The 24772-nt window shown below is 32.9% G+C and overlaps 3 protein-coding genes across 6 annotated transcripts in view; 1 reads left to right on the plus strand and 2 right to left on the minus strand.

Annotated features, from left to right (window-relative positions):
* Positions 1-14292, minus strand: part of LOC105209112 (cAMP-dependent protein kinase catalytic subunit 3) — a 69796-nt gene extending 55504 nt beyond the window's left edge. The window contains exon 1 of one of the 3 annotated variants that reach the window (XM_054229002.1): positions 13972-14292. The gene's annotated coding sequence lies outside the window, so the exon portion shown is untranslated. Of the gene's footprint in view, positions 1-8735; positions 9341-13775; positions 13916-13971 lie in introns of those variants that run through there. The other 2 variants (XM_054229003.1, XM_011179310.3) reach the window with 2 other exon arrangements.
* A 2260-nt stretch (positions 14293-16552) lies between these two features.
* LOC105209102 (group XIIA secretory phospholipase A2) lies at positions 16553-18353 on the plus strand. Its single transcript, XM_011179302.3, has 2 exons — positions 16553-16914; positions 17537-18353. The coding sequence occupies exons 1-2, from the start codon at positions 16665-16667 to the stop codon at positions 17998-18000; spliced, it is 714 nt and encodes a 237-aa protein (XP_011177604.2). The 5' UTR covers positions 16553-16664; the 3' UTR covers positions 18001-18353.
* A 938-nt stretch (positions 18354-19291) lies between these two features.
* LOC105210757 (keratin-associated protein 21-1) lies at positions 19292-20900 on the minus strand. Of its 2 annotated transcripts, none has more exons than XM_029038011.2 (2): positions 19770-20900; positions 19292-19687 (listed from the first exon to the last, which is right to left on the minus strand). In XM_029038011.2, the coding sequence occupies exons 1-2, from the start codon at positions 20122-20124 to the stop codon at positions 19662-19664; spliced, it is 381 nt and encodes a 126-aa protein (XP_028893844.2). In that variant the 5' UTR covers positions 20125-20900; the 3' UTR covers positions 19292-19661. The 2 variants fall into 2 exon arrangements, with proteins under 2 accessions (XP_028893844.2, XP_011180203.2); XM_011181901.3 differs by having other exon boundaries at positions 19292-19651; positions 19770-20886.
* Positions 20901-24772: the final 3872 nt, after the last annotated feature.

Below are 24772 nucleotides of genomic sequence, written 5' to 3' on the forward strand. Positions count from 1 at the left end.
GGTACTGGTACTAGTACTGCTATTAGTATTGGTATTGCTATTGCTATTCCTATTGCTATTGGTATTTGTATTTGTACTGGTACTAGTACTGCTATTTGCATTGGTATTAGTATAAGTATTTGTTTTGATATTGGTATTACTATTGCTATTGGTGTTGCTATTTGTATTAGTATTGGTATTGGTATTGATATTAGTATTGATATTGGCATTGGTATTTGTATTGGTGTTTACTTATATATATAATATTTAATTACTTGCAATATGGCATTACTTTCCTAAATAATAAAGAAAGGGGTTTCGAGGTCAACTACAACATATGCTCATAAGTTGTGCTCGTTTCCGATTCTCAAACGTTTTCAAAAAAAATTATGAATGACATTGGTATTTCAATATTTCTGACGTAAAGAAATTTGAAAAGGGATTTTGAGGCCAATTGCATTATGGCTTTTAGAATTTTTAAAATATTTATTGGTAAATAGAAAATATATTTCAAAGCAAAATAATTTTCAATCATAAACTGTAAAAATCACTTTCCAATAATTTTGAAAAAGGGATTTTGAGGCCAATGGGATTTATTTCAGTTATATGATTTCATTTATTCACATATGGAATGATATACATATGTATTATATATTTAACTGTAAATTTATAAATATTTTTTGAATCACTGATTTTTCTATAGAGAGAATTTTAGACGAAAACATTAATGAGGACCTTTTCTCTCAAAAACCGAAAAAGATAGGTATAATCTTCGAAACTTTTTAGACGAAAACATTAAGGAAGACCTTTTTTTCTCAAAAACCTAAAGAGATATGTATGATCTTCAAAATCTTTCATTCTCGTTAACATCAATGTCAACTAAGTAACCCATAAGAACACAGTATCCCTAGATCTAAGGATTTACGTGATATACCAATGATCAAAACCTTAAAAGTAACACAGTTCTGACTCTGGTGGTACTAGTCATCACATTTCAGATGATGGAACGCAGCTCATCTCATGCCATTTAAGGATATCTTCACAGAGCTACCGAAAAGATGGTTTACTCAACATGAACGAACCTAAAGCAGGCATGAGTTCTATAGTCCGAGAGTTTTATATTGGATATATTGGTGTCAGAAACAATCTCTTGACTATTTTGGAACGTCGATGGTAACAGATTTAAACCAAAGTGGTTATCATAGGTACATAAAACATTTTAGGGAGCTGAGAACACATTCTCTGAAACATATTTGAAAAGAAACTTGAAATTATAAAACATTTTCGTAAACTTTAAATTAGTAAAATTAATTTTATACCCAATATTCGCTTTCGAGCAACACTTTTGTTAAATGCATTTTAATTTGAAAATATCTAACATCTATCATCTAAGCGACAATATCTTGAATATAATTTTTAGTTCTGCTTGACTTCGTCTGCAAAATTTTGCGCACAATTTGCAATGATTTATAATAGTTATTATTTTCATATTTATTGTTGTATTTTCTTGCTTTCTTACGCTGCTTTTATATTTTTAGTGAATTTATAGTGTTTGTTATCTTAAGTTTGTTTTTGTTATGTCACGTTTGTTCACTCATGAAACACATGAAACGTTTTCTGTTTCATTTGTTTTTGCTGTCGGGCCAATCCTCCCACCCATGCTTTATTTATTCCAAGTTTATTTTTGTCAAAAACATGTCATGGTTCCAGTGAAAATTTCGCAACTAATTATGTGTTGGATTTTAGTTTCAATGTGACGTTAGAAATGATATGGAAAGTTTTTTTAAAAAACGAGGAGTGATTTTATATAATTCTATGACTAAATACGATGTGTTTGCTTTATAAGAAAATTAGATGGAATTATTTATGAGAGTTTTGAGATTATCTAACTATAACTTTTATCAAATGTTACTACAAACTCTGGAGAATTTCAACACGTCATTGTAATATTCACCGGACTTTTGCGTTTTGCCAAATTTTGGAGATTTGCGTATCGAACAAGCAACTGACATAAATGCAAGAGACTGGTATAATCAAATTCAGCCAGAATATTGAGGTGTTACAACACGCTTTGCATTGACTTTAACTGAGTAACTGTGTTGTTGCTTTCAAATGGCAATTTTTTTTACAAGAGAACAGAGCGATCCCACGACAGAACCTAGAAAAAGTAGCGCAGACAATTTTTTTGTATTTTTTTTTTAATTTTTCATTCTTTTCAGACCTATTATTCAGCCTAAAGGGAATTATAAAATAAGAATTGATACTAAATATTTTACCAAAAACATTAATTAATGAAAGAATCACATTTTTCATTTAAGAAAAATTAAAATAAACTATTTCACTTTGAAGTGTTATGGAAATAAATCAGAGCAACACAACTGTTCCCGAAACCGCGAAATGTGACCTTAAAAAATTAATTTTGCGCAAAAAACTTCTAAAGGCACAAAATAAACTAAAATGATAAAATCAAAAAATAAATTAAAAAGAGAAGAAAATATTTGAGAAAACTTAAAAAAAAAACATTTTAACAAAAAATTGATTTTCCAAGTACAATTAAAATCACTTTTAAGCTTTTCCACAAAAAAAATTCATTTGATTAATTTTCCATAATGGCTAATGGAAAAGTGCGAAAAATCAATTTAATGGATTTTTTAATGCGGCTTATCAAGAAAAGTGCTTGAGATACACTCATGAAAATGCAATACAAAACAAACATATATATATACTTGAAAAAAGTATATAAAAAACAAGTAAGGAAGGTCTAAGTTCGGGTGTCACCGAACATTTTATACTCTCGCAGTTTATTTATTTAATTTTATTAACATAACACACAAAATGACTCACATATTCGGCTTGTATGTGGTATAAAGTCCATTGAAAATTTGACAACCCTAATATTAGGTATATGGGAGTTAGGTGAAGTTATGACCCGATTTCACTCATTGTTGGCACGGAGACATATTACTAGAAGAAACATATTCCCTCTGAATTTTTTCTAAATATCTCAGAGATTTACCTATATTTTCGGTAAAAAAATTGTTAGAAGTACTGAGGTCCTCATATTCGATATATAGGGTATTGAAAACTTATGGACCGATTTCGACGATTTTTCGAAGGGCGATGCAACATTATAAATGTAGTATTTGTGCAAAGTTCTGTTCCGATATTAAATTAAACGATTCAGATCGACTTCAAAGTTCTGGTATATTGGAAGTAGGCGTGGTTGTCAACCGATTTGGACTATTTTCACAACATATCATAAAGAAGCTAGGAAGATATTATGAACCGAATTTCATTGAAATTGGTAGAGTAGTTTCGGAGATATGGTTTTTGACCCATAAGTGGGCGGGACCCCCATTTACAATTTTGTATACCATTTTGACTGCAGCTCTTCTGTACCATCTTTATAATGAAATTTAAGGTTTCTGGTGCTTTTCCTTAGTAAATTAAATAATTTTTAGTAGTTTTCAACATAACCTTTGTATGGGAGGAGGGCGATTTCCTCCATTTTTGGACTATAAGCACCTAAAAAAACGACGAAAGTTTTCTTAACACATCCGCAAATCCTTCATACCAAATTTTACTTCAATAGCTTAATTTATGTATAGCTCCTTATATGTTTTCTGTTATTGCCATTTTGTGGGCGTGACAGTGGTCCGATTACGCCCATCTTCGAACTTAACCTTTTTATGGTGCCAAGAACTACGTCTTCCATGTTTTATCAAGATAATTTTTACTCAAGTTACAGCTTGCACGGACGGACGGACAGACAGACATCCGGATTTGAACTTTACTCGTCACCCTGATCATTTTGATATATATAACCCTATATCTTACTCGTTTAGTTTTAGGACTTACAACCAACCGTTATGTGAACAAAACCAAAATACTCTCGTTAGCAACTTTGTTGCGAGAGTATAATAATATTTCAAATCAAACTCACCAAATGATACAAGAAAACCGAAAAAAATTAATGAAATTGAAAAATTTAAGTGAAATGTGGAAAAAACGAGGAGTCACTGCTGGAATACGTTGTACGAATGCTGTGTGTGCGTGATTAGCAAATCTTTTGTTTTTGAAATTTTTTTTTATGATTTTTTTCAGAATTAAATTTTTTTTATTATCTTTGCAAATTTTTTTCTTTTTAATTTTTTTCAATTTTTTTTTTTTAATTTTTTCCACTTTTCTAGCGTATTTTCTGCTGACACAAGTGCGATTTTCGATTTTTAATCCACACAATTTTTTTTTGTTTTGTGCTTTTCTTTAACTTTTTTTTGTTTTTGATTTCTTCTGTTATTTTGCTTATTAGCAAATTTTGTTGTTGCTTACTGTTTTATTAGTATTTATATATATATTTTTTTCAAATCTAATTTGCTTGTACCACGCTTCGTTTGAACACATACGTTAATTTGTATGCTATCAATTTTGTTGTAGTTTTTCCTTATATTGTTGTTGTACTTTAAATTTTTTTGTTTTTGTATCGTTTGCGCTTGTTTCACAGTTTTCATTAGCGACGCGCTTGCGAAATTTTTAAAAATAAATTTTTGTACGAAAATTTTCACAAATTTTCAAAAATCAAAAGCAACAACAACAGCTATTTTCCGCACACAATAAACGACAAAGCATCTGTTAGTATATGTGTGTGTTCATTTGTATATTTTCAGCTATGTAATAGCGCGCGGGTGGCTAAAACGTTTCGAGTGCAGTGCAAGCCGCACCAACATTCGCCAGACGTTGCGTCTATGCAAACACACACATGCACATAAATATTCTTTCAAAAATGCCTAACTGTTGTTATTGTTGTTGCTCTTATACATATGTCTGTCTCTGTATATAGCGGTACAATATAACTTGTGCCGTTTGCTTTGACTTGTATTTGAAGAATTTATCACTTCGGGTGGGATGTGATAATTGCGCGCTCACTCTCCTTCTGCTTCTTCTTCTACACTTCCCTGCTCTCGTAACATTTATAAATTTTTTCCAAATATTCTCTAAAGCCTTTCAATGTCTATCTCGTGATTTTCAAATGGTTTTTCTTTTCTTTCTTCGACTTTCTTTACTGTGTTTTTGCTGCCAAAACGAGCGGAAAAAGCAAAATTACAATTTTGAAAATCTTTTTTCAGCTGATTTGCCTTTCATTGCGTTTTTGTAATAAAAGTTCAAGCGAAATTTTCGAAAATTTCACACGCTCTGCATTTACAATTTGCCAGCGCTAATAGCGTGCTAATGTTGGAACATAGCGAAAAACATAAAGCGAGCAGTGGTGGAAAATTAGAAAAAATAAAAATAAAGCAAACGGAAAAAATAAACCGAATGAAAAAAATACAAAAACAACAATGAATGAAAAAAATACAAAAACAACAAAAGTTGTATTACGAAAAATTTTCATTTCAATTTTGCAATTTTTTTTTTGTTTTGTGATAAATTTTTCAATTTATTTTTTTATTTTTCCCCTTTTTCCATTTTCAGTTTGTTCTTATTTTCATTTTTTTCTTATTACCACATTTAGTACTATTTTTTTCCAATTTTCCACAAAACAAAAAGCGAGCGAAAATCTGTCGGTGCACAAAAAGTGCGCTTAATGATCTAGAATTTCCGGTTTATTTTTCTTATTTTGTTTGCGAAATGTTTGAATTTGCGCTGAATGGGCAAAAGGCATGTTTTTTTGTTTGGTTTTTGTTGGTACAAAGATTTTTGCGCAATTCACTGGCATACAAATCTACAAATCTCCATGTGAGCTTGAAAATTTACTTATTGCATTTAGCTGCGGCAAACACTTGCTTTGAGTTAAAAAAAACTGCAACACAAGTTAATGACAGCAGTTACTTGAGGCAGGTGCGGATTCACTGCACTAAAGTGTGGCCAGTATTTGAACAAGGGCGCCATAGTCGTTTGTTAAAGCCTAAGAACCTTCTATTATTCTTCAGCTGTTTCAAAAGATCGCTTTAAATATAGTCAACGTATCTTTTTCAGTATATTGATAATCACTTCAATGATATAGAACCGGTATAAAACTGGTATAAACCACTTAGGTACCTTAAAGTGGAAAAAGCCCAAGAACCTGCTATTATTCTTCAGTTGTTTCAAAAATATCACCTTAATGACTGTCAAGCAAATTGTTTGTTCAGTTTATTGATAGATCACTTCAATGATATAGAACCGTTATAAAACTGGTATAAAATATAAACCTTACAACAGAAATTATTAAGAAATCTAGCTATAGTTAGAGGAACCAGCCAAAGGAGAAACAAACACAATGAAGAAAGGAATGCTTTGATCCAGTTTTGAGAACAACCTTTTCAAAAATATATAAATATAGAGGGGTCTGATCTCAGACTTATCTAGATTTATTAAATTAGTAACACTAATATTCTTAAAACACTCTCGAACAATTAAAAAAAACAAATTTTCGTTAATCTACGAAAGAAAGCATTTACTAATAATCCATAAATCATAAGATAATGATTTTATATTATATCAGAAGGCTAAAATAGGTTGACTTGATAATTGAAGTAAAATTATTAGGTCTACAACTTTGCTTCCGCCGTTTTCCAATAGATGTCTCTAGGGTCAAACACTGGTCGATTAAATCGTTTTAAATCGATCTTGGACATTTGTGTCAACATTAAGCCAACAAAATATTTGTAGAGATCTGTTTGCATCCCAAACTTATTCCCAACTGAAAATGTCACTTTTTGAGCCGAATTCTCGACATTTGCGGGAACTTTTGCTTTTCTTTTTTAATTCCAAGAAAAGTGCGGCTGAGTCTCATCGACATTTGTAACCGTTTTTATACCAAAAAATCTTAAGTTTACAAAAAAAACGCGGAAGCAAAGTTGTAGACCTAATAGATACTTGCCTTACTACATATCGCTGATAGAATATTAAGAAAATACAACAGTGATCGCAGATATGAAATATACTGGCATCAGTGACTGTCATTGAACAACGAGGTCTTCCTTCTATTTACCAAGCAGAGGTTATCATTTTGAGGAAGATATGATGCAGGATATCAAAACTTGTCTCATATAAAATCTTTGCCACTTGATCCGTGACTTGACCGTTTAATATTTTTAATAAATAATTACTTTCGGTAACTGGTTTCCATCATTCGATTCTTGACAGCAATCTTTGATGAACTACAATATGAACAACTTCTTTGTTTTAGAGCATATCAAGATAATGACAAGATCATCGACAATTTTCTGCTTAACAAAATCATTGACGAGCGCTGGAAATGGCTCAAACGCTTTGGATAATCTAGTAGATTCGATTGGCTAATAGCCATCTCAAGAGTTCCATATTGCTATGTGAACTGACGCACTTTGGCGATCACTGGCGATCGTAGCGGTTCTTTTTCTTCTTCCAAACTGCTAGGTACTTCTCTCCCCTTACTTATTGATCTTCTTCTAAACTCATAGGCATTTTAATTTATTTTTGAAATACGCCGGAACGGGACATTTTCATAACTTATTTAACTTATTTATTTAACTAACTTCGAGTCTCGAATGCAAATCTCAAGATTAAACACTTCAAACAAAGTTCCAAGAATGAAAACTTGAAGATTAAACCCTTCAAACAAAGTTCTAAGCTTGCAATCAACCAACTTTAACGACAATTTTTCTGGTTTATGAACCCAGTGAGCATTTTATTGATGAGTTCAATTACTAATTGCATAAAAAGATCAAAATTCGTTGGCTTGTCTTGATTTATTCCATTGTTATAACCAAAAAAAAAAAAAAATGAAAATTGTCCACAAGTATTGATTTTAATAAATTTAATAATGTTTTATAATTAAATATATATTTTACCGCTAGTTCAGGAAATTTGTTGAGAGATATTGTATTAAACTTTTTAAGTAAAATATATTTAATTATTACAATTAAATGTCTACAAAAAAATTTGGGAAAATCACAAAAAAAATTTTAAATTTTTAGATTTTTTATTTCTATACAAAATCAGTTTTAAAAGGCTAAAAATTTACTAATTAGACGAAAAGTATGACAAATTATTTAATATTAATTTGGAAGAAGATTATTATTAATTTAATTATTTAATATTATTGATACTGTATTTCTAAAAAAATTCAAAAAAAAATAAAAAAATGAGAAATTTTTTTTTTTTAATTTTGTTTTTCAACTGTACCTAATTATTTATTTCAATATTTATTATTTTTAAGTAATAAAAATTATGAATTCTATTAATTTTTAGAATTTTAATTAGCAATTAGAATCTTACAATTGGTAACTCTTTTTAAAAACTACTCATTTTTCGAAAATCTCAATTCAAAAGTTTCAAAAATCATTAAATATATATAAAAATATACTTTATATTTTAAATTTATCGTTTATTCTTTATTAAAATATTAAAAAAATATTATTAGAGAAACATTCTATTCATTAAATATATTAACAAAATATTTTAACTTCTTTAATTTTAATTTTTTTTAATTTTCATCCTAAAATCTTTAAAAACATCTCTCAACACTTTTTTCCTCAAATAAAATTTCGCAATATCAAATTTTACGATTTTTTTTTTAAACAGTTGCACTGAAAATATATTTTTATAAATGTTTATACGCACATAAAAATACATACAAACATTTATAATTGCTATAGTCACTGCCAAAGTTCTATACAAACTAGTCACGTAGCTAATTTGTAAACATACATACAAAATAGAATTGTATCTGCACAACATTTACAGTTCTGATTTTGAAAATTTTCGAAAATTAGTTACTAGTTTGTTGTATTTACCTTTTACAGTTATTTTTCAAAAACACATATTCAATTTATTTAACAGTTTTTTGTAACTTTTTCACTTTTTTGTATTTTTTTTTTTTTCAAAGTTTTCAATTCACTTGCAGTTAAGTTCACTTCAGTTTCAATTCACTACAACAACACAGTTTTCCAAGTACTTCTGCACTTTCAGTACTACTTTCAAAAGTTATTTTTTTTTTTACTTTCAGAATTTCAATATTTTTCTATAACTAAAATTTTTTTACTTTCAAAATTTTAATTTTTTACATTCAAAAATTCAATATTTTAAACTTTCAAAAAATTCAGTTTTTTTACTTTCAAAAATTTTTATTTTTCACAAATTTCTTTGCTTCACTTGCTTGTTCAGCCGCTATTGCGAACCGTTTGCCTCCAAGTCTTGTACGTAACTGAAGCTGAAAGATGCGCGAAGGCGTATATAATAAACACACACAGCAGCCAAACAAACTGCAGACGCTCGACTAGCCGCTAAACAGCCAGCCAGCCAGTTCGTTTGGATACTACGCGCTAATGCTGAAGATTGGCAGGCAACAGACGCGCAGTCGGTCGGTCAGTCGGTTTGTCGACAAGCAAGCCGGCCGCATGATACTTATACGCCCCGCAAGCCATTGACAAGTCCACTATTGGTCGTTTAATAAGTACAGTAGTGGGTAAGAAAATAGTAGCGGTGTGGTTTTAAATGACTAAAAAATTGCTTAAAGGGTTCTAAGGTATCTTTAAAAGATAATCAATGACATTACAACAAAATACTAGTAAAGTTATGTATAAAGGATCGTACTTGGAAGGAGCATATCTAGATATAATTTTTTTTGTGGAAAAGTAGGCGTGGTCCCGGCTCGAAATAAGTATTAATATATCGCAAACCAATAAAGCTATGTAAACCCAACTTTCTGCAGTCGTTTCCCATTACACACCATACAAATTAATATAATCAGTTAATAACCACGCCCACCTCCCATACAAAGGTTAGGTTGAAAACTACTAAAAGTGCGTTAACTTACTAACGGAAAACACCAGAAACACTAAATTTTACAAAAGAACTGGCAGAAGCAAGCTGCACTCATATGTTTTTAAAAAATGGGAAATGGGTGTCCCGTCGCCCACTAATGGGTCAAAAACCATATCTCAGGAACTACTCGACAGATTTCAATGAAATTCGGTATATGATGTTTTCTTGACACCCTGATGACACGAATGGAAAATGTGCGAAATCGGTTCACAATCTTGACTACTTCCCATATAACTCAATTTTGAATTCCATATGATTTCTTCACTTTATAATGTATACCAAGGAACCGATGAAGATAACGGTATACAACTTTACACAAATACTGTATATGACCTGTGGCTTCACTTGTGAAAAAATTCTCGAAATTGGAGTATAACTTTTCAAGGCCCCGGATATCGAACATGAAGAACTCAGTGCCTAAGGGTAATTTTTCACCGAAAATATCGGTAAATCTCTCAGATATTTCAATGTCAGAGAGTATATTATAGAGAATATATTTTTTTCAAATACTGAGTCGCTGTAAAAAAATTCTTAAAATCGTGTCATAACTTCCCCTAGATCCCATAAAACTAATTATATGTTTTCCAAAAATACGGTGGCCTTTATTCCGCATATATCAGTTAATATGTGAGATATCTTAGCAAAATTAAGTGAGCGTATAGTCTTGGATACAGATTGTGTTGAAATCAATTTAGGCATTACCTCAGTCCCCATATACTATATATGACGATTTTCGTCATCCGAACTCAGCCTTTCCTTACTTGTTTTGAAAATGTTTGTCTCCAGACCTTTTTTCCTCACACTAGAGATCCTAAATCTCTTAAGTTTTATGACATTATGGTCCAATCACACTTTCTGAACAAACAATTTCGTCGTTATAAGATTTTTAACCCATTAAACGATCTCAAATCTCCTCAAAATTGCCATCAACCCTTTTTAACCTTAAAATATCTTCAGAAATATTATTTAAAACTCTCCCATCGGTGTTTAAACTCAAGTCAGTCTAAAAATCAAATATTTCTTCACAAGTTGCCATTTTCTTGAACACCACTGTACGTGCACTTCACGTCTGCGCCTACAAACGGCAAGCTTTATAAGTGGCAGCAGCAACAGCAAACAACCAACAACCAACAGCCGCCGCAAGCATGCTTTGCCGATTGTTTTTGTTTGTGTTTTGATGCCGCTCCACGTTGCCGCTTGCCGCTATCATTTTATGATATACTTATATTGTTTTTTTTCTTTTCATTTCTCGTATTTTGTTTATTTTTGCTCGTGTTTAGTGTTGCTCTTATATATGTATATAGTATATGGAGGCACTTTGTATTTGTAGTTCTTCTTGCTTCTGCTTTATTTGCCATCGTTGGCGCTGTTGCCGGCGCCTTGTTTCAATTGCATCAGCTGTGTGCGCGGTGTTCAGAGTAGTGCTGCCAGCTCATTGCAACTTGAAATTTGTAAAATTTAACAAATGCTTCGCTGCTAAAAGTTGTAAATATATATGTATTTATATATAACTGTAAGATTCTTGTTTTGTTTCTGCTGAGCTTGTAGCGCTCACCTGCCGCATTGTTTGCTTAGCTGGAAAGTGCCATTTGCCACAACCGATGTGTACGTCAAAAGCTCAAGTACAAGTATTTATTTTACAAGTACGCGCTTGTTGCTGCTGTTACCATTTACCGTTGTACAAGAACTTAGCAGCTCCACAGTTGTGTAGCACTTGTAGAACGTAATACCGTCGCTACCACTTGCTGTGTCAACCACTGACGCGCTCTTGCTGTGCGGCATGCTAATGGGCTTGCTAATTGTCTGCTGCCGTCGCTTGGGTTTAAATATAACGGTTTCGTAATGTTGTGCAAGGTCGAGGACCATAGCTTTTCTGGGATGAGAGTATAATTTTTTGTTGTTGTTGTTGTTGCGAGAAATTTCTACTCGATCTACTCGTATGACGTCAGTTAAGAAGCCTAAGCCTTCAACTTGAACCCGCATTTCGTTTGCATTAAGAATTAAAACTTATACGAAAACCGCTACTATTGATTTTACGCCTCTTCTATGTGGTAATAAGAAATAATGGGTATTCAGGTCTCGGCAGCATATAAGTTTAAGCCTCGGGTCACATTTGAAAAGTTCATCAGTCCCCAGGAAGTGGTCTAAGACTTTTACGATCTCCGTTCTGCTATAATATTTGAGAACTTGAAAAAATTTTGACATGGCCTTGATTTCTGGAGACCCCACTGAAACTATTTCAGAAATATTTTTTAGGTTTTCTAGTATCGATAGATCACTTCATTACCAAAAGGACCAGTCTACTGGGAAGTAGTAAGCTGCAATGATCAATTTGACCTTTGACCTTATTTTCCAATAATTTCTTAACTCTCAAGGGAGGTCCCCTGAAAGGCTGATAGATTGAATTTTAGATTTACACCCAGTAGCTTGACTGTGGGGAGCGTCTGCTTTTAGAAAAGCTTTATTTAATATTGATCCGAAACTAATCTCAAACTTAGATAATATGGAGAGGTCCTACGAAGCTCTTCTAATAAAGAAACTTTGTTTCATATAGGTAAATCGTTATTAGGAGTAGGCTTACTTTAAGCTTTACGGAAGCAAGATTCCGTAGAGTGATCTTATGTATGTAGCTCCCAACTACTTTCCAAGCTAAAGAATATTCTTCATTTAAGAATAATATATCTCTAAAAAAATATAAATAAATAAGAAATTAAATTTACTAATTCTAATTGAAAGCTTTCTAGAAAATGTTTACCCCTACATCTATTTACATACAAATCTACAGTGTATTAGTATGTATTTTGCTTCCTTGTAGCTTCTCACTGATGCACTCCTCCTCCCCTCTATCTTGAGTGAACACATTTTAGCAGGTCGTAATGTTTATTCGCCTCACTAGTATATATCTCCAATTTTCCAATAAAAACCAATCGTAAAATGGGTGAATCAGCGAACGCATGCGATGGCTAGCAAAGGCACCCAGTTGGCTGCGCCAGAACGCGTAATTTTGTGCTCGTACAAAAACAATTACTCATGCAATGCATACATATAAATATAGTGAAACATATGTACATTTAATTTAAGTATAGTTTTGACCCGCAAGGAACTCACACAGCTGTTAAGCGATCGATACTCGAAAGTAGTGTAAACTCATTACAAATGTGAGAAAGGATTATTTATTAATCATGATGGATTACTTTATTGTTGTTGGTAATATAGTTTATGCCACGTCATTCTAAAAAATGTAAATTAGATTAGTTTAATATAGTGGTATACACTGTGTGACCTGTGGTCTATTAAGTAGAATTATTTAATTATTTCTCACCGGGAATTTTTGATTACAATTATTGACAACGAAGTCAAGGTAATTCAGTGTATTTTACAAAAAAAAGTTTTCGGATTAAATGAAATGTATATTATGCCAGCGAGAGTTTGGTAATTTACAACCAGCTACTTCTGAAGAAATGGCTGTTGTTGTCAATTTGCCGTAATGTTTATAAGACAACTGATTAATGCCTCGACAGACATATATGTACATACTTGCATTACATTGTAAATATTTGTATTTTGTATTCACTTACATATATATCGACAAATATATATATATATATATATAAACTCTTATAAACGCGTAATGAAGTACATGTTTATTGTGTTGTTGTAATCATTCAACAACTTATGTGGAATATTGTAAACTTTAACAAGGCTCCTGTCTCACAGCCACAAACGTGGATGGATGGGATCAATCGAAGGCTAAATAAATACGCTGCGTTTGATTTAAGCACTTGCATATTAACATGTTTATTTATGCATTAATGACCTTCATTAAACTCGCTGAGTTTGCGGCTGGTGCTGGTCAATAAAGTGTTGTGTATATATTGGGAATTAATGGCATTAATTGCATTTAATACTTCATTAGTGAATGCGGTGCTATTTTAGGTTTGGAAATTATATGCTTAAAGTGTTACGATAAGCGTTGTTATTAAATTATGGAGGCATGCTGCTGAACTAACCTCAATTTGTGGTGCTTAAGCGCTTGTGAGCGAAGATTTATATTAAATTTATACTACTGGAGCATTGAAGCGGCTTCTGGATGTACATTCATGCATTATATAGCAGTTTTGTTGAAAAGAAATGCATTTGAAGGTTGGAGTGAGGCTGCCGGCGAGCTGGCTCTTGTATCACACCAAACAAGAGTATTTCACTTACCCTAACTATTTACTCTATGCAAAGTAGATCCGCTGCTTGCAAGTATGTTCATTTCCGTTTGTGTGGAAGCGCAGACCTTCACCAAAAATCAAGAGGAAGTCCATATCAATAGCTGTCACCAACTGAGCTGCTAAGTTTCCTGGTGTATAGAGCTCAATATTTTACCCAAAGAATGCACTTCACGTGTCTTTTCTGAACACAACAATTACTTATTTATATATTTAAAACAAATTCAATTGATTACCACAAAAATATATACTAATTATAGGCCAAAATGAAATTTACAAATTATTTTCTTTAAGAATTGCTTCCGGCGTCATTTAATTTTTCAAATGTCAAATAGTTTTGAAGCCAATGAACAAACTAACACGGCGCACCCAAAACTGTTAGAACTATGAACAGCTGTGCTAAGCAGTGATGCCATCTAATAAGCATAGAATTAGGAAAACCAAGCAAAGAAGAGAAGTCAAATAATTTAAGAAATAGTAGAAGCATACCATAAACAATTAATTTTTTAAGCATCTTTTGAAACCTAACCTCAATAATTATAATGAATTCTCTGCAAAGATAAAGACAGAAATTGAAAATATTTTTAATTAAGTAGTCAAATAATTTTCTACTCTATTATAAGTTAAACCAATGTGGCAACACTTCGGTCTACTTGCATCAGTATTTTTGGATAGGGATGGCAAAAAATTTTTTTTAATCGATTAAATAATCAAATGATTAATTGCAAGATATAAAAAAATAATTGCAATTAATTGCAATTAATGTAAAAAAATCGATTAATCGATTAGTTCCAATGTTTTCAAATAATACTAAATTGCATAAAGACCACCACCAGGTTTCAGCGCCGAATTTTGTATTATAATGCTCTATCACAGAGTCCCAGCCATATCCTAAAAGAGAAAATGGCCTACATTTGAAGTTAAGTAGCACAATGGTATTAAATTTTTCAAAATATGTACAGCAATCTTAAAGTAAAAGAATTGCCTCTTACTTGAAAGACTATAGGTTCAGACCCAATGCTGGCTGGCTTTACTTGCTTTCGTTGACTTTGCGTACTTTGAATGCTTGTATGACCAAATGAGCGCTTTGAACGCTTTCAAAATAATGTCACAATCACTGTTGCCACACACTTAATTTTATGTAAATCAAAAAGTCAATCAAAACTTGGTAATAGTTTCATGTTAAATGTTATATTATTATAAACTCTTTGTAAATTTCTACATACATATATCAAATATTTTAAATATTCTACATTTTAACTATTTGTACTGGCAAACGCATATTTGATAAATATTTGCGTGTCAATGTAGCATCAAAAAAATTATTGAAATTGGTACATTTCGCCCAAACTGGTACCTCTAGTTACAATATCAAATGTCAAAAGCCCAGGAAGCGCTGGCAAATAGAGCATAGATCTATTCGTAACTTCAAGCGCTTGAAGCAAAGCTTCATTTGGTCTCTTTTCATATGCTCTAGTATAGTTCAATTCAGTGTTGACAGTTCTCACAGCAAAGCAAGTAAAGCCAGCCAGCATTGGGTCTGGACCTTATGTTTTGCAACTTTGCGTAAAAATAAAACCAATAAAATATAGGAGACTATATTCTTATTTCAGACATTCAAATTATGTTGGTATATACACAAAAACAAAAACGGAAATAAAATTAAAATATCGTATTAAAAATTCATTTGTCTTAGCATAAATGAAATTATATTCATTGAAGTAAAGAAATTTTATTCTCTGTTCAACCAAGTTTGAAGAAAAAGCAATTTCGATAAACGTTTTGTTGTCAAACGATTGCGTTTTTCGGTCGCAGTTGCACCCGCTTTTGAGAAAAGCCGCTCAGCTGGTACTGAGGTACCAAGTAGATGACAATACTTTTTTGAAAATCCGTACGGTTTTCATTTCTTCCCAAGCATCAATAGTGTTTCGAAGCTGAAGGGCTTTCATTAATTGGTTTGCTGCTGCAACTCGGCATTTCAATCATGGTGTCAGTGTCATCATCACTTAGGGAAACATTGTCTTTACTCCTAGATTTAAGAGTCTAATTTGTACACATATATTTATATATAACTAGAAGAAACTTAAAATGTAATACCGATTGCTCCAACTTACCACAATTTGCAGGCTACTGTTGCATGCTTTAATTTTAAATACTGCAACATATTTGATGTGTTATTAGAAAATTTTAAATTTTTGCAGCAAAGTTAACATTTAACGTAGTTATTGCTTATTTTATTCAAAAAATTTCCACACTTCGCTTTTACTGGCGTTTTAATGCGTTTGACTTAACTGTAAATGCAGTGTTACCAGACATTCATTTGTTGATATTAAACTACGTTGACATATTAGAATTTAACTATATTTACACCGTTTCCAGTCATTAATGACTGATGCGACCAATTTCGACCCTTGTACGCTAACTTAGATGAGCATAAAATGTATTAAATTTCAAAATGCTGTTTGCGATTATTTTGCAATTACTCGAGTAATAGTCGAGTAATTAGAAAAGGTGTTTCGATGCAATTAAATCGTAAATTGAATGAAAATAATCGATTAATTTAATCAAATGATTAATCGTTGCCATCCCTATTTTTGGACGCATTTGTAGAAAATTGTACGTGGTTTCGTATCAAAAGAATTTTAGTTATTACAAACTATTCGGAAAGAGTATTAACGTTTAAAGATGCATTTTCCGTACATGAAAATCGCCATCTACGTGCTGACATTTCTCACATACGCCTACTCTGGCTATGGCTCCAGCACTTTGGTACATTTGCGAGACGCTATCATCGCGGCGGAGGCAATCTTCGGTGATGTGTTTAAGAATTTAGTGACGGTTGCGAAGAAGTTTCGCACCGTGCATGAAGTGTTCGATGCAGCGGTGGATGAGAATTGCATATACAAATGTCTAGGACCAGATGGCAAACCAATAGGTTAGTACCACAATGGTTAATATGGTTATGGCATGGAATGCCGGCTTGCTGGGCAAAGCAGGAAATTACGTAAAGTAATGTGTTTTTGGCAGTGATGTAGAAAACAAGAGCAATGGAAAGTGCTAAAAGCATGCAATTAAGTGTATTATACTGAGTAAATGGTGAAGTGCGTCAGATGCGGCTATAAATATGTGAAAGTGAAAAGAAAAAAGTTTTATTTTGTTTTGATTACAACTTTTTATACGCAAACAGCTGTTAATAAAAGCTTTCGACTGGAGATTTCCAGTGATGGAAAGTTTAGTGTTGTGAAACTGTAGATGAAAACATCAGTTTGTGCATATAATATATAAAAATATAATCTAATTTTTGTAAATAACTTGCCGGTATACGTGTACCAATCCCATTGAAGCAATGCATCTTTTATTTAGGCAATCTGACGCAGACTTTAATGCTTAATGTTCTTGTAATCATTCTTGTATAAACAATGTTGAGCTTTATGGAAGCCGTTTCAGCCATTCACCAACAGATGGCGCTGTGTAACATTGAAAAGTGACAGCTATATTTATATTTCCTTATTAATTGCATTTCCTATATTTTCAAACTCAAACACTATATTTTTCAGACGTGCGTCCCGTGCAGAATAAACTGTATACACCAACCGCCAATGGCTGTGGCTCCCTAGGCCTACACATCAACACCGAATACTTGCCCGCGGTCGAAATGGAGCAATGCTGTAATGAGCACGATATCTGCTATGACACCTGCAATAGCAACAAAGATTTGTGCGATTTGGATTTCAAACGCTGCCTTTACAAATACTGTGAAACCATAGATAAGTCTATTGGCAGTGAATATCTCATAACCGGTTGTAAAGCGGCGGCTAAAGTGCTCTTCGCCGGCACGCTAACGCTAGGCTGCAAATCATATTTGGACTCGCAGAAACGTACCTGCTATTGTGCGCCACCGAAGCTGTCGAAAGAGGAGGAGCGTCGCGGTTATAATGGTTATAAAAATGGTAACGGCGATAAGTACTACAAACAGGGCAAGAAGCAGAAGTATGGCTGGAAGGATGCGGGCGATATGTAGTGTGTATTTATTTGTTAATAATCGTTTTAAATTATTTCTTCTTGTTAATTGTCGCACGCGCACAGTCTATACAGCATTCATGTATGTAACTGTACATATAAATAGCAATATTACAATATTATTTAATAGTATTTTGAATGTACAGCTTTATTAGTGATAAAGAGAGAGAGACATCCCTAGCCAAATGCAGTTTTTTTAGTATTATAAGATTTCGAAGAATTTATTTTATTAATATAAAGTTGCTTGTACATATGCACATATGTATGTATATTAACTGTTTTAACCAACGAATTTGTCCAAAGCGAAGATTTTGTAGTCATTTAATACAAAATAAAATGTAAAATATAATTAAATTATAAATTTGTGAATTGATTGTGGTTTATATGAGTAAGTATAAATTATTGTTAGTCGGCATATGCTGTGTAATTGGCTGTATAATGCAGATTTTCAAATTTTGTAGAGTTTATAAGGCTGTATTTTAATTATTTTTTATTTATTAACACAATATTTGTTTTCTGTCAGCCGAAAAATGTTCAATTAGTTTAAGCATTGTACTCTTGTATTATTTTTTAAGCTTATCTCATCAATGACTCATAAATCACTTTTAAATTGTTGCTACGTTGTAATTATTTTAATTGTTTATCGTCAATGTCAACAAATTAGCCCGGAAAAATCCCCGGGTTAAAATTAGTTTGAAGGCTAAAATATTCACTTCCAAGGATTTCTGTTGCTTTCCAAGTCAAGGCTGCTGAACGTGGAATTGGTTTGGAAAATATCATTTCCACGACAGTGGCAGGTATACTATATCAACGGAACGGTTAAATATATAATATCCGGTTTAGGATTTTCAACACGGCGCCCTTTTATATGAGGAATATAATAATATTTCCAACAAGCTGAAAATTGTGAGCTTTTTGTCATATTTTAGGTTATGTGCATATTATTTTTTACATCCACTGTGTAATTGCCGCTTTCCTTTTGTCTTTACTTCCTTTAACGTTTGACAATTGGAAGGCGGTAAATTTCAGTTGAAGACCGCGTTTGCCCCGAATTGTGTTAATATTTTAGTGATTGAAATTGAAAAGTGTAAATTTGATTTAAATTAATATTGAAATGTAAATTCTTTAACAAATAAGCAGTGCTTGTGTGAACTGAAAGCTTTTGTTGTTTGTATATTGATAAGCAGAAGTGAAATAATGAACAATAGTGCAATAGTAAAGAATGTAATAGTGCGTTGGTTAACATAAGTGTTCTAAAACTAGTAAAATAACAACAACCAATGATTATCGGCTTTAAAATAACTTTATTTGCAACTGCAGCTTGTATTACAACAAATGTATTGAATTCAATCCATTAGCCACAACATGCAATGAAAGCACTTACAATACTAAGTCTAAACATGAGCATGAGCAAACAACACAGTTTAATGCACAATATAACAACTTATTTACAAACTAAATTAATTTAACTTAAACTAAATTATAATTTGAACAATTTCAAGTATAAATTTTGTACTTCTGCAACGAAGCTAGCAATATTGTCGCGTTTGCTGCCACTCTGCGCCCCAATTAACCAAAGTAGCCGGCACCACCGCCACTGCTAGCCGATGCGCTGGCCATACCGCCACCGCTACTGCTGGCGTATGCGGTATCTGAAAAAAATCAAATAAAGAGACACGTCCAGAACACTACATAATTTGATTTTAGGTTGTAGTAATCAATGGCACAAAAATTCTACTACATTTTGTCAACCACTACGTATAGACTCACTCATGCCATTGCCGTAAAATGGATAACCTCCAAAACTAGGATAACCACCGCTACAATAGTAGCCACCATAACACGGATACGTATTGCCATAACCGCCACCATAGTAGGAGGGATATTGCTGATAGCCACCATAGCCGGGGTAGCCACCATAAGCGTTGCCGCCGCCAGCGCCATAACCACTTCCATAGCCAAGACCACCGTAACCGCTGCCATAACCGCCGCCACCGTAACCGCCATAACCACCACCCGGATAATAACCGTATTGTGCGTTTGTATTGCAAGCGTATGACAGCGTGAGGAGCAGTAGTACAAGGATGCGCGAGTTCAATGAGTGGGCGACGCGTGTGTTGGACATAATGTAAGTTTGAAAAGTGATTTTTTTGTTATTTTAAATATTATAAATATTTTGTTTGTCGAATTTTAGTTTTGTTAACAATATTTTTTGTATTTAATATTTATTTTAAGCAGGCTTTATTCGCAAACCATCAAATTCACAACTGAATTTATAATTGCCATGCTTTTTACTTTTATACAAATTTCGTTGAGTGCCAAAATGGTTGAAAAAATATTTTCGGCTAGTTTGAAAAAATCCCACTACATTAAATATCAATTAAAATATTGATGATATTTTGGTAGCATTGAATAGTTTGTTTACCTGTTTTTTAGGTGAGTGTTACTAAGTATTGTATTGTTTGTGGTTGTTGTGTTCTATTGTTTTATTTTACATTTTTATATTGTTTTTGTTTTTTTGAAAATGAAATGTACTTCACCAAAATTTTTTGAACTAATTACTAATGAATGTTGTTGTCCACACTGTTGGGTCAATGTATTTCAAAATTCAATGAAAATTCTGCGCTCATTTGATCATCGGAGAGATAAAGCCAATATTTGTGGATGTGAAAATAGAAATTTCCAAATATTGTACTAGTCTTAAACAAGTATTTTTTATACATTGGGTGCATTTAAAAAAATCCAAATTTATTATAATGGTAGTTCAATCGGTACATTGATACTCTTTGCCAATTTTTAGGTTAGATTAAGAAGTTGGGACTATATAGATCTATATAGATTTGGAAAGAAGGCAGATTGTCAATTTTTGTAAAGGGAAGATCAAGGAAGAGAAATCAAACGAAAGAAGATTGTTAATAATGCTTTATAAATTGATAGGAGATGATCTCAGATGGGAAATGACCTCAGATAGAGGCTCAATCAGGGTTATATGGATGTGTTCTATAAATTATTTGGAAGAAATTATCAAATTGATCAGTTCAATTGTATATTTAGGTTTCTGAAGCAATATAAATATAGTTAAATCTTCCGTTTTGGCTTTTAAAGGATAGACAACTGGAAGTTATGACAGCGACTCGAGTCAAGTAAGTTTCTTGAAGAAGTAAGGGTAAGTAAGAAGTAACTTCACTCTCTATTCTTCAGTAACTCTATATTTTAATACCGCTGTGTTCTTTTTATCAACTCAACTCAGATTTTTCCAATAATTTGAGCATCAGTAGACCCCGGAAGTCAAAAACTGTATCACCAAATGTGTGCCACCGAAATCATACATTAAAATAACCATTAGAGTTCATGGGGAAATTCATCAACCAATAAAGTGATATCATTAAATTATCTGACTCAATAACTGTCGTAAATGCGCTTTCCTATCATTGTTGCTGTTGCATGAGCATTTGAACCGCGCTGCATATCGCCAAGTGCCGACGTGCGATTGTCATTACCGTTGTTTCAACGTGTAGCCACTGGCGTTTGTGGGGGTCTATGATAGAGTGTGCGTCCCTTGTTAGACAGACAGACATACCTTTGCAGCTATGTAAATATGCATATGCAGGTATGTATATTTATAGACTCGCGCAATAAATTTGTTATTGTATGCTATTAAAATGATGGTTGCATGCTGATTTCGACTACTACTCACAAGAACAACAATATTGTTGACTGACTGAGTGAAGCGTTGGCAATGATATAAATGGGAGCGCGCAAGGCAATTGGTCTAGGTGACAGATATATATGTAAATATGTATAATACATGTGATTTCCTATGTATATTTGCTAGATATATAGAAATATATTTATGTACAAAGGTAGAGGTCATAAAGCAACGCAAATTATTTGAAAAAAAAGAGTCTAAAAAATTCACATATCAGCAATCATAAATGTTTGTATGTATGTATGTATGTGTTTCCCTTGATAAATAAAATAAAATTGGCTTTCCCTTGGAAAAAATGCAGATGCAATTGCAGTGATAAGCAATGTCAAATTGTCAACAGCTGGCTTACAGTTAGCCCTGTAGGAAATTTTGGTTATTGAAGCTAGAAAGAAAATTATTAATATTTATAACACGCTATTTCACCCACATATACGGCATAGATATAGTAAAAAGACCATTGGTGGTTTGAAAACCCTAATCATAGGTATATACGAGCTAGGGGAAGTTATGACCCGATTTCACTCATTTATTATTGGAAGAAAAATATTGCCTTCGAATTTCTTCAAAATATCTGAGAGACTTACCTATATTTTGAGAAAAAAAATTAGGTGCTCATTTTCGATATTTGGGGCCTTGTAACTTACGATAAATGCAGTATTTGTTCAAAGTTCTGTTCCGTTATATTCACTAGTGCTTACTTTATCTAATGTATGGTATATGGGACGAAGGCGTGGTTGTGAAGCGATTTGGCCTTTTTTCATTACATATCATTGGGATGCCAGGAACATCTTAGGCTGCCAAATATCTCCCGAATACCGATCAAATCATGAAAAACATCGAGTTAGGGAGGGAGTTAGTCACCAAACCATTTTAAACCATCGGCTGGATACACAAAAAACCTTCTGGACCGAATCAACGCCTGCCATATGCTGCTGAAACGGAACGAACTCGACCCACTTTTGAAGCGGATGGTGACTGGCGACGAAAAATGGATCACATACGACAATATCAAGCGAAAACGGTCGTGGTCGAAGGCCGGTGAATCCCAAACAGTAGCCAAGCCGGGATTGACCAGGAAGGTTTTGTTGCGTGTTTGGTAGGATTGGAATGGAATCATCCACTATCAGCTGCTCCCATATGGCCAGACCATGTGGTATGAATGGTAATTCTACCACCTACTGCGAACAACTGGACCGCTTGATGCAGGCGATCGACCAGAAGCGTCCAGATTTGGTTAACAGGAAGGGTGTTGTGTTCCACCAGGACAACGCCAGACCACACACTTCGTTGATGTCTCGTCAGAAGCTACGGGAGCTCGGATGGGAGATTTTATTGCACCAACTTATATCCCTGACATAGCTCCAAGTGATTACCACCTGTTTCTGTCCATGGCGACACTTTTTATAAAGAATTGAATAAAACGGAAGGGCAAATATCGCCAACCTAATAAAATTGTCAGATTAATATATCCTTTGAGAAAAAACTAAAACAGAGCTTCAGAATAGTAAGGATGCTTAAGCAAGGTTACAGAACCTAACACGTTTTTTAAATAATCTCGTTCCTTAACTGTATAAACAACCTTACTCGGCTTCCGAAAAGTAAGAAATATAAAATTCCGATCAGAAAGAATCGCTCAAATATTTGGAGAGAGAATATATAACTCCAGAGAACAAAAAGTATAACATAGTCTTGTCATTGATATACTACTGAGGGAATCCTTCTATCGGAATCTAGGGATAGAGAGAACTAGGGATAGAGAGAATATATGTAAACACTGTATTGTAAACGCTGTATTGTTATAAACCTCTCAGATCTATATTTCATAAAGACGAATCCAAACTCATTAAAATATCTTATTCTAAGGGAAAGCATGTAAGAAGAGAACCTTTTTCTCTACTTAGAATAACCAGAAATCTAGTTTTATTCAGCTTTTCAATCTCGTTTTCCTTTTCGGCTACAATTTTTTCCACAGGAAAGATAGAATTCCAGATCTTCTTCAGAAAACCCAAGCACCAAGTATTGTTGAGCTTTCTAACTTCGATATCCATTTCGACCCAAATTTGTTCCAACAAGGCCAACACCCAACAATCATTGGTATTTTATGAATAATCATATTTTCAGCTGCTGAGCAACGATTGACTTCCGCAGCCTTCGCGTGAGGTCAACCGCTAGCTAATGTGCATACCTACAATAAATGTGGTCATAAATGTAATAATAATGAATACAATAGACATAAATTAATAATATCGCATAAATTCAACGTGTTTATTTTAAATTTACCAATAACAATGCGTTGTGTGTTTGCAAGCATATCAAAATGGCATATTCTAACTCTTTTCACAGTTCAATGCTTCTGTTGGAATTGTAAAGCAACCGTTTATTAGCTTCGTTGATGATTACATAATTTAACTGTTAAATATTTTAATGGTTGTTCTTTTTTTGTCGGTTACATTGGTTCATTGTCAATAACAAAACGCCATCAAGTTCAATTGCAAATGAATTACGGGAAAATATTTACAGCAATGTTTAGTGAAGAGTAAAAATTTAATTATTACTATTATTATTAATACTTGTAACGAGTTTTTGAAGCCACTGGATACAGATAGCTGATACGAGAGCTCAGCTTTAAGCAGCTTTCCAAGTAAGCTTAAAGCTTTTATTATAGAGGTTTTAGCTAAGCTTCTAAAAATTGAAGGAAGAAAGTTTGAACAGTATAAAAAGCTTTCAAGGATTTTTGAGATTTTTCTATAATTGAAATAATAAGTAAATTGTGTAAAGCTTCCGAGCTATTAAGTAACCTTGGGCAACACTACACGCTTTTTTGGCATCATAAAGAACCTTTGGTTTTTTTAGAACAGATAAAGAAATGTCGAATGGGTCTGATGGAAGTTTGAAAGTTTGAATGAGCTTTCCGAGCTTTGAAGCTTTAAAAGCTTTCAAAGCTTTTATTTTTAGAGTGGATAAAGAATCGTCGAATGGGTCTGATTGAAGTCTGTTTAGACGTCTTTTCTCAAAATTCGGCTAATCGCTTCATGCTAGTGTTAGAAGTCCCAATTCCGATTTT

Source organism: Zeugodacus cucurbitae, chromosome 4, assembly GCF_028554725.1.
Source record: "Zeugodacus cucurbitae isolate PBARC_wt_2022May chromosome 4, idZeuCucr1.2, whole genome shotgun sequence".
Taxonomy (NCBI): domain Eukaryota; kingdom Metazoa; phylum Arthropoda; class Insecta; order Diptera; family Tephritidae; genus Zeugodacus; species Zeugodacus cucurbitae.